At 45.8% G+C, this 11,328-nt stretch overlaps 1 protein-coding gene across 2 annotated transcripts in view; it reads right to left on the reverse strand.

Annotated features, from left to right (window-relative positions):
• Positions 1 to 11,328, reverse strand: part of CAMTA1 (calmodulin binding transcription activator 1) — a 233,463-nt gene that overhangs the window by 207,968 nt on the left and 14,167 nt on the right. For both annotated transcript variants that reach the window (XM_057375572.1, XM_057375573.1), the window contains exon 3: positions 1,652 to 1,770. In XM_057375572.1, the coding sequence (XP_057231555.1) occupies positions 1,652 to 1,770 (119 nt within the window). The remainder of the gene's footprint in view (positions 1 to 1,651; positions 1,771 to 11,328) is intronic.

The raw sequence follows: 11,328 nt of genomic DNA on the forward strand, positions 1-11,328 counted from the left end.
AATTACAGCATCAGACCAACTCACCCCAGCAATAGGCTAGCAAGCACCAGCAGAGCCACTCACACCCCACTCCCCAGAACACTGACACGACCCTCAGGAGAACAGCCACGCTCCCAAATTCTCCTCCCAACCTAATACACCACACCAAGCACCTGCACTTTCCTGCTTCTGCTCACAAATAATAAGTTTTCAGTTTTCATGATGAACTTTGCCACATCCTGTACCCACGGGAGGATCCGCACACCAACTCTGCCCAAAGCCACATGTGGAAATGTGTGCACAAGGTTCTGTACTGGGGACAGTAGCAGTATTAGTGTGACAAAACCCCACACCAGGCAGCTCTTTCCAGTAACAGGGAACAGCTTCATTCTGTCACAAACCTCGCCAGAGCTTGCTTTCCCAACTTTGTCCAAACATCATCTGTCAGAGTCACTGGAATTGCCACTGCTCCATGCCCTGGCCCCATTAGTACAAACACTATCGCAGAGTAACCTGCAACCCACATTTTCTACAATTTACATTTCAGTGCAAATGACCCAAGAAAAACATCTACACAAAAAAGCCAAGGCCAGCAACTCCCCCAAAGACCCAATTCATTCTGTCACAGRACTGGGTATGTTAAAAATAGATACCTGATTGTAACTTCCAGACACCAGAAGGAAAGGGAGTAAAGACTCCAATTTTGAAAAATACACACAGGAACTGCTCTGTGATTGATTCTACACTCAGCAAACACATACACACAAGTAAGCCGTGTTTGATCCTGCRCTCAGCTGCCACTTGCAGGTGTTAAACTCGTGAGCACAGGCTCTGTTAACAAGTTTAGATCTACAAATGAAGGATCAGAGGAAYAGGACCAGTCAGCTCCCAACAAGCAGACACTAACTCGAGTTTTACAGTTATTTCTCCAAGTGGACTGCCTRTATTATCAAGGGATTCCCACAAATACAGCAAAACTATACAAGACAGAGCTACTAAAAATTAAAACTGCACTGTAGGTATTGCCATGGGACATCCAGCCTTGCTGCACAGCGGGAATAAAGCCCAGGGACTGTAGAGCTACACAGGTTGTTCTTTAACTTCACCTTGGACCACAGATACCTGAATTTTAAATACCTTTTTATTTAAATGACCCCAACCRTACTGCATGAACAGGCAACCTGTAAATCAGCATCCTCAGGGTAACTGGATTCCAGTAAAAAACACCCAGTTCTGTGTTTCCCTTAACAAGACAGAAGTGAGCTGGTTGTTTCCCAGGACCCTGTGTGGCAGGAAAGAACAYGCACCACTTTTTTGTTCGGCAGTCTTCACGCACAGAAAGGTGACACTTTATTCAGCCGGATACAAACACACCTATCTAATTTTAAACCATTTTGAAACGGGTCATTAAAGTGATATAAGATTTGAGTCTAAGACAAGTCACACACACATGAGCAATAGACTCCTACTGTACTAGCAGTCAACTTCTACATTTGCCTTCAAGTCTTGTTTAAAGCTCACTTTCAGCACGTACTAGGACTTATTATTTATGGAACAGGTTCCAGAGCCAGGGAATTCATATCCTGTAACCTGCATGGCATGCTCTCACGAAACAATCCATAAGCATTAAGTAAGCTGGTACATTTAAGAATAAAAAAAGAGATGTAATTACCTCGTTAGTGTTCCAGCGGTGCCTCTCTTTCGGTAAACTTGAACATTTTGGTAGACATTCAAGCAGCTTCTTCGGTAAAAAGATCTTTACATGACTGCCATTGCTGTTCCCATGATCATCTAGAAAGAAGGGAGACAGATATTGTACACACAGGAGAACGGGTGGTTGCAATCAGGAGACTCAAGCAAGGACAAGACTTGGAAACTCCCCAGTTCCCTGTCCAAAAAAAGCAATTTGACATTACTGCAACTGCAACTTTATATCAGAAATATAAATAGTTTAATTCTTTCGGAATTAGAAAGTTTTAAAGAGSTTTGATGGATTTGGGCACAAGGAACCGGTGTGTGCTTACCTGTGCCTATTTTAGCTCATTATTTCCCTCAGTGGCAAATTCTACAAGCAATAGCAACAAAACACTGTAGAAGCTGTGACCACAGTGGCATGACCTGCCAGGGAAGTCATAAATGAAGTTCACACTTGACAGGATTTGCAAGTAAATAAGCACAGAGCCCCAGCACCTGCTATAATTTTGTCAAGCTGCAGCAGAAAAGCAACTCAAGGTCTATTAGTTCATTTAAAACTAAAACACACCATACCTGATCAAACCCAGGYTCCTTCTATTTATGTTCACAGCTCAGAAAGAAAATGTAGTTCCTCAACATGAGAGTGAGGAAGAAGAATGGAAATTTTCCTACTGCACCATACCCAGGAGYCTCAAAAGCAGAAATACTAAATAATACAAAATTATTCTTTTTTATTGCTAAATATGTAGAAGGTGCATCAATTACCCTTAAGGAAAAGGGGTGTCCCAAAAGTCCCTGCAACCTCACATCAGCCTGGAGCAGTGCCAGCAGCAGCCCCTTGAATATGTCTCTCTTATCACTCTCAAACACCACTGAAAGAATCAGAGCATCCATGAAATGCATGTTTATCAACCCAATCAGTCTCCACAGGAAAGAGAACTGGAGCAACAGGACGACAGAGACCGGCAACAGGGCAGAACGTTACCAGTTCTCCCTCCAAACACACCATATTTCTGTCTTCTTTCACCAGCCTCACGCATCCCATGACAGATCCAGGGCAGTGCTACACAAGCACTACACTTGCTCACTGGCATTTTACCCTACAAAATTAATTTATAGTCATTTCCCACTTGGAAATGTACAGAAAAAGGATATTAACTTCTGCATTTTACACATCCAATCATTTTATGTCATAAACCACATGCCAGCATTATGATAAAACTCCTCTACAATTCCGAACGACACGGACATTCCCTGTGACCTGCCGCGAACCCGACAGAGCCTGGCTCACGATCATTCTTAGAAATGACTTAGGAATTGTGGAGACTTCACACCAGCAGCCAGACATCCCTGGTATTCTTAAAGCTTGATTAGACTCTTGGATGTGTCAAGTTCAACAATATACATGCTGTTAAATCAACTGCTCGTGCAAGCCCAGCAGATGAGTTTACAAGATAAGCAGCGATGTGTATGATAAACGTGAGCTGCTCTGTAATTTATGAGTCCTGYGCGCTCCCTGAGTTATTGGGAACTTTACTGTGAGACTGTGTTGGACTAAATCAACAGGGCTGCCACTTCCCAACTTCTTCCTGGGCAAGGAGCAGCCAGGCAGGATCGATCTCTGCTGGACTGCTAAAGGAATCAGGGAGAGGGTGCTCTCTTTTATGCTCTGTACGCCATTCCAGGATTWCCAGCTGGGTATAGAGTATTTCAGACCATTACTCTACAGGGCTTTTTGGCCATATCCTTTACACAGTCAATGCTCTGCACATGTGACTGTCATCACTATTTCCCCCCATTCAGGGCACTCAAAGCCTTACACTCACACAAGGTGCAACACCTGGGGTTATCCACAAAGACACAACTTGCCTGTGGCTAAGACCAGAGCTGGGCARGGCCCATTGTGCCAGCAGCCCCCAGCAATTTCCAGATCCACCACACCATGCAGCCAATACTCACTTCACACTCCCTGCATTCATTTTACACCATTTCCATTTCTCATTCAAAAAACACTGCATTGCTCTACATTCAATTCATTAAGGCGCAAAGTATTTTACAGCACACATTATTGCTTTTATCAGCCAAACTACATCCCAGTTACATCTCATCAGCTTATTTTCCATGGGCACATTTTAATTGACATTAATTGTATTACTTCCCCTTACCTCCATATCAGTCAAGCCCTCTATCATTCATTCCATTATTTTGCAGGGCTGGCAGACCTCTAATTATTCAGCTCGTTTTATTAACTTTCTTCCATTGTCATCAATTATCAGTATTATTAATCCAGAAAGTGCCTATGGATAATAGAGCCCTTTAAAATGTTTTGGTAGAAGTTGTCAGAACTTGCTGACGCTAAACCTTCCAACTCCTGTTGTTAGAATCTCCCACCTTCTGTTATACAGCAATGGAAGGTCATTTTCACCATCCTGTAACACGACTACATCTCACGGATGCCTCCCTCTTCTGCATTTAGCAATGACATTTCTTCACTCCAAAAAATCCCCACAGTGGAAAACAAATGCCTCCTACCTCAATCCAACAGGCTTTYCATTATGGATTCCTTGAGCTGTGTGGTCAGAACAACACAAACCATCACAACCAAACAACAGAGTGACCTCTAAACCAGGTTTGACCTTGGGAAAGGATGAAATCAGCCAAYCAGCCATGAGGGTGAAGAATCCATAGCCCCAGACAATGCACACATACTTACCTTCAAACTCGCTTCTCCACCCTCTGGAATCACTCACAATGTATTCCCATAGGGAGACAAGTCTGGGGAAGGTGGGAACAGGAGAGGAGGATTGCTCACCCAGTGGCACTGAGGGTATTGGTGGAACAAGAGTTCCCATTCTTCCAAGTGAACCACCACTTTGCTACCCCTGTTCCTCCCAACACAGTGACATCTTTAGGGACGCGGAGCAAACACCACTCCCCTGCCCATATTATCCCTTGGCTTGAATCAAATCTGCCATTGCTAGTGCAGCTGATGAGCCCATCCACGGCCACAGGGGCTCCATGTGAAGGCAGAGAAACAACAGTTCACATTGCTCCCCATCCCTGCTCCCGTGGCAGCATAGTCTGAGCACCTGGCAGGCAAACTCCTTCATTTATCTCCAACTAAAATTTCCTTATAGTTAAAAACAGGAGCTGCAACCTCCCAGCACTGATTTGGTTTTACTGTGCAAATCCAGATTTTTACTTGAACTTTCTCCTCGTTTATTTTTGCCATGGGTGCGACTAACAACATTGAGATCTGCAAAYCCATCCAGTGTCAATAAAAAGTGTCTGTGCAAGCAGAGCCACACTGGCACGGGGAGGATTTGCCAGTAAAGCTCTATCGACACAGGGGTTTTTAGTGCAGAGCTGGCCACAGCTCAAAAATGTTTCCCAAGGCAGGCACAGCCACAGCTGAGAACTCGAGTAAGGAAGCTATAGACTAAAATATAGCAGCCTACAAYGTGTCCTGTTATAATTCAGGATGAAAATGCAAAATTTAAGTTCCATTAGAATCTTCAAGATTACTTATTAGCAAACCAGAAACTCACATAGAATTAAGAAAGTGTAAGTATTATAAAGTTCATGGAAAGTTCCATATTAATTATACCACATAAACCCTTCGTCATTTTATGGGTTTCTTCATGCTCCTTGCACTTTATCCTCCCAAGGGATGCACCATGGGCCATAAAACTTTAAAGTGCACAACAGCAAATCACAGAGAGTCTGTGCTCTACCCCCACTCTCCAAACAACCCACTACCCCCTTGTTTTTTTCTTTAACTGGTTCTTAAATCTTTGGTGATCCAGGAGGTGAATTTAGACYTGCAGCTCCATTAACTACCACAGTTTGTCAACGTAACGCGTAATTGGAGAACACAGAAATGGCCAAAAGGGTGTTGATCAGMTGCTGATCTGCAGACAGGTCTATACTGGAAATAAATATCACTAGTAAGCTATAAACTCACAAACACAAGTTTTATAAACCCATTATTACGAAGTAATAACTTAGGGCTGGCCATCTTCTTAACTACCTCAAGAGAGAGAAGAGGTGTTTAAACATTACAAATGGGCACTTTAGTACGAAATAAATGGCAAAAATCCCAATGTCATCCTTATCTTGGAAAGGTGCAGGCATYCAGCTGATCCCACCACCACTGAGGCAGCAGAGCCTTGCCCCTACAGTGTGTAAGTGGYACTAAAACACAGTACACAGAGGCCACTGGAGTCACCCAGTCACTTGCAGACCTTTGGACACAGACAAATCTGAAAAATTCCATCTGCAAGAAATAAATGCAAAGAATGACTCCAGATMTAAACATCTGCAGGACTGCCATGCTATTCCTCACAGTTAAACTTCAATCCTGGCATCTTCCATCCATAAACAAGCAGCAACAGAAKCAAACCAAACAGCTTTTGGTGTGTTTGCTAGAAATATTTGTATGATTACAGTTGTAAATCTCTTGGCAACAAAAGCAGATTTCTAAATATCAATCAAGGGTGGCAAAGAGAAGATAACCAGGTCCAGCTCTGCAGCACTGCTGTCTCAGCAGGGCTCCGCTGGATGCCAGCACTCAGTCAGACGCTGGCTGAGCAAAAGCATTCCCAGTTCTCCAGCCTGGGATGCAGCTCAGGAAAGCCTAAACAGTTCAGGCAAAGGTAAAAAATGAACAGGATCAAGAGGCCAACACAAACCAGCATGTGTATGGCCATCACTGCTGCTTGCAGGGAATAAGCAAAGAAGGAAAAACCACAAAAAGGACGAGGACGGAATAGCAGGAATGGTGGCACTATAAAGGATGAGCAACAAAACAATTTTCCTCTAGAATTTGCTGAAGCTAGCCTTAGTGTTTTGGAGTATTTGTGATAAATACTTTGTTGCTATGACAAGCCCTACAAACAATTCTAAAACCGTAAGAAACACAAATATAGCTAAAACTGCTGCTGTGCATCAGTGGCTCAGTTCTCCACACCAGTAACACACTAGTCCCAAGTCCCTTTGCCCTTTTYGCATAGCAGAAAGTTTCTGGGCATTTTATAACTAAATTCAGTGTGAATATCAATTAGATAAAACTGCAAATGGTGCATTTTGGGGAAGAGTTGAGAGCCAAATTTTCCCTAATGAAGGCCCACGCACTGGCTGAGGGCTGGGTGACACAATCAGCTGTTTATTTCTYGTGCCATAGGCTTATCACCCTGTGTAATACTTCCGAAACTACTTTCCCCAACCAGCAAAACCAGCTTCTTTCTCTCTCCCACATCCCAGTGGGTTCCAAGCACTTGCTAATAGAGCAAGATGAGAACTGKTTTATATTCAGAAGATGTATGCGAGTATCTGTTCTAAAATCAAACTTTGGGAGYGTTCAAACAGAGCAGGAACTTCAGCCTCTCCTTGCAGCTCCTCGTGCTCATGCCCGACTTYCACTGCTTGGCTGTTAAATCTGACAAGTGCACCAGAACGATGAAACCATTGCTCACCATCATCATCAACTCTTTGGTTGAGACATGCCATCAGTTCTTTCATGCCTTAGTTTTCACTTAAATTACATCATCAAATCAAATGGCAATGAAGCCAAGAAGTGGTTGGTATTATTGGCCAGGTCTAGCAAAAAATAAACGATCTCTTTATTCAGCTTCCAATACTATAGATGCTCTCAACACCACAACACATTTACCAAAGTTCCTGAGTACTGGCTAAGGCCGGGGCAGTCACTCTGAGCCTACATGCTGGGCAGCCACCAGCCACAGACATCTTCACTTCTTTGTTTTGACACTGTGAAGAGCCTGAGTTTGAAACCTACCTTGAGAGCCAGCTGGAAAAACCTAGCCTCCTGAACCAAACTGTACGATGTGAGAGGAAGGACAGCAAGTGCTCCATGTCGAGTGAGAACAGTTTGCTCACATTCACCCAGTRCCACGACTGCTCCTCAGCACAGAGTGGCCCTTCAGCATGGCCCTGGGAATAGGGTGGGCAATGTACCCCAAAGTACAGGGGCTAAGACAGATGCCAGCACCCACAGGCAAACCTGCCTTTTCAAACCCACGGGGTTTAACACAGCACAAACCCAACACAGGGCTGCCAGGAGCCATGGAAAACAGGACCCAAAACGAGGAGAGAAAACTACAAAGCAAAAACGCAGCAAGGTGTGGAAACAGAAGCCGGGGAACACCAAAGCTGCAGGAAGCTGCTGGAAGCACTGCATTTCAATTAACCAGCCTGGTATTCCACAAGCACTCCACCAAGCCTTGTTTCACTCCCTAAAAATGTTTGGGTTTGTTGGTTGKKTTTTTTTACCCTCCAGATATATGCGGCTTATTGAAGCAAAGATAGAGGGACACTGAAAAAGAAAGGTCACATCCAGCTCCCTCTTTCTGAAGGCTGTCTGAACAGAGGATAGCCATTGCCTCTAATTTCAATAAYGTCCACCTTTGCAAGGAGGTCTTTAGAAGCGCCATTTAAAACCACTAATAATGTAAAGTCAGCACCGAACCTTTAAATACTTATTTAAAAACATCTGGTTTAACCATGCTGGTACATCACCATTTCATTGCTTCTGATACAGAAAATAAAATCTGAGTTATTACATCTCCGGGATGATTTCTTACATATGTAGCTTTAAAACTGACTTAAGTAAACAAAAAAAAAAAAAAAAAAAAAAAAAAAAAAAAAAAAAAAAAAAAAAAAAATTGAGCTAAAGTACTTGTAAAAATCATTAAGAAAAAGGTATGTGGAATGAAATTTAAAAACCCAAATTTTAAAGACGCCCCAAGCTTTACATTGGGAATAACTTGATTATGATACCAAGGGTACTGGAAAAACTGACCTCTCACACATATAGCTTGGAAAAAGTGAATGAAGCCCACTCCTTGAACTTGTCCTGCTGGCTGACAGCCCAYGAAGAGGGTCTAGAAACTTCACCAGGAGAGTTTGCTTTCAGTTCTGACAATAGAAATTTTGGTAAAATCCCAGYGGCTGAGATTCAGCAAAAATTCTGGGGCAAGGAGTGGACTGAGACCAGCATCAAATGCTGCCTCCACCCCACAGCAGTCCAATCCTGCAGCACACAACCCCAGCCATCAGCACATCCTAAGTTCAGGTTTGTTTAAGTAATAAAACCTTAGGCAACACTTCACAGAGGAAAGCAAATATTTGCCTTTTAACAACCAAATCGAGAATGGCCTTTTGAAAACAAAACAAATAGTCCCTCTGAAACCAGTAACAACTGAGGCTCCACTTGTCCTCTTGGTCAGCCCGCGCCACCAGCACCCTCAGCTCAGAAGCTGCAGGGAGAAGCACCACTTCCTCCTGCTATCCCACGTATGACCTTGCCTCAACTAGTAAGACAGAAAATTCAACAACTGCACATAACCAAACACAGCGCAACAAAATTCGGGGCCCCTGCGCCAGTCATACACAAAACATACGGGCACTACTCTCGGCAAAGCTCTCGGTTAGAGGTACCTGGCTTGAAAACACAAAATTAAAATGCAAGGTTGTCCACGTACATTCTTTCCCTTTTGAACTTTAAATTAGAAAAAGGAAGTTTTTTAAAAGACACCCCCTTAGCACCCCCGATGAAGTTCAGAGCTGTCACAGCTGCCAAGATGGCACCGCCGAGGGTCAGTCCTCCCAGCTCAGCTCAGATGCACAAAACACAGCAGGAACTACAAAACCCACAAACCCTCTGCTGCAGGATGGCAAGAGCCGCTCGGTCACCGAACCAGCCTCATCCTGCCCGAAGAAACCAGAAAAAAGGAAACTCACCCGAGTTCTCCAAGCCGTGGAACTCTCTCCTGCAGGCAGGGGACAGCGGCGCCAGCCTCATTCCAAACCTCCCCTCCCGCCGGGGATCTCCCGCTGCTCKCGGGACACAAGAAGCCCCCACGGCAGCTCGGCAGGGAGCTCCAAGGCCAGGCAGGTCTGCAGAGCCGTGCGCTGCTGCTCAAAGGCTCGTCGCTGCTGCACCGCGCTGGGGGGATGGAGCAGGAGGCTCCCCAATGAAAACAGCGCTGCTCCGCAGCCGGCCCGCGAGCTGCCATTTACATCCGCTTTTAACTCATTAAAGTAACAAAAATCTAAAGCAACTTCTATTCTCTCCTCCAACACCTGCACTACTGGTGAAACACTCCGCTTGAATCATGCCTTAAAAGCATTCCCATTTAAGTTTCTGACAGGTGGAGTTTAGGTTTAAGGAATGAATGGTTTATAGCTCGTCTCCTTGAAAATCCACCGCAAAAGTAGGTCAGCGGGGGAGCAGCTCTGTGACTTCGTACGAGAACACCCCGGGCGCCGGTGCCGAGCCGAGGTTGCTCCGCTGCCACCTCCGCGACGCTGCCGTGCTCTGCACGGGCACAGCGCAGAGACACCGGACGGCAGCGCTGGGCACAGCGGGCGTCTCGCTGGCAGCTCCTGCACAGCCGTAATCGATAGAGCAAACACGGCTGCCGACCCATCCCCTCAGCAAAGACACAGCTCACCCATCCCCAGAAACCGGCTACCAAGACCAAACATGACAAAAGTTGCAATAAATAAATAATAAGCGGAAAGGACAAATTACCTTCCCAGTCAGGGAGCACTGACCCGCCTGGTCCGAAGAGCCGCAGCCTCACAGGGCTRAGCACACTCAAACCTGTGCTTTACACAGAATAATCCTTCGTACGTTGGCACAGGAAGCCTGAAAAGTGAATCGAACCCGACTGTGCTTTGGTRACAACACTGTCACCCCCAAGAGAACCAAAACGTCACAATCTGAGCCAGAAAGTCCAGGTGAACACTCGCTCTCTCCTCGCTCACACCCCCGTTAGCCAGGTGGCATTTCACTACTTCAGCGCAGTTAATCATGTACTTCAACGCAGGTGAGAAAAGACGTGTTTCAGACCAAAGGAAASATCGAACTAATGGATTTGGGACCATCAAAGAGATTAGTAAAAGATGAAGGCAACAACACYCAAAATCACCTCACTATTAAAATTTTAGGTTTTTGCAGAGCCTTGGGACTTCACAGCACGGAGACAGGGCAAGAAAAACTCAAAACCTATGCCCAGGGGGGCTCTACAGTCACCAAGTCACAAGAAACAACCCAATAAAAATATATTCCCAAAACAATCTGRGAAAAAATCCAGACAAAAGGTGGGATAACAGCCCTTATATTCTATGAAAGGGTTTTCCAGTAAAGAATGCAAATGGGTTCCAGGCGAGGACGTACATCTGCTGCGGCGGATAAGGAWAAAAAATCCCTATTACTAACTAAACACCGTTGCTTCAGGTGCCCAACTATAACCAGGCTAGTCCCTGGGGTGTTGGCACGTTCAACCGGATTTAGGCAGGGGATGAGAACTGCCCTCCGCCCTCTCCTCCCGGCCCTGTAAGATGGAGGCGTCGACACCGGTAACCGGCCGCGACCACTCGGCCGGCGGGGTCCGGGGTCGCAGCGCTGCCCGAGCCGGCCGGGACAAACTTAGCTCAAATAACGCGAAATATTCAATCCTCCTCCCGCCAAACCCGGGCCATGGCCCCGCTCCCGCCGGGCCGGGGGYAGGAGCGGCGGCGGAGCGGCGCTTCCCCCTTGCGGACGAGCCGGCCCCGCTCCCGCCGCGCCGGCAACTTTCGGCCTGAGTCGGAAGCCCCGGGGCCCCCGGCGGGGCCGGGCCCGCGCCG

This window comes from Malurus melanocephalus, unplaced genomic scaffold, assembly GCF_030028575.1.
Source record: "Malurus melanocephalus ecotype Western Australia unplaced genomic scaffold, MMel_1.1 scaffold_253, whole genome shotgun sequence".
NCBI lineage: Eukaryota > Metazoa > Chordata > Aves > Passeriformes > Maluridae > Malurus > Malurus melanocephalus.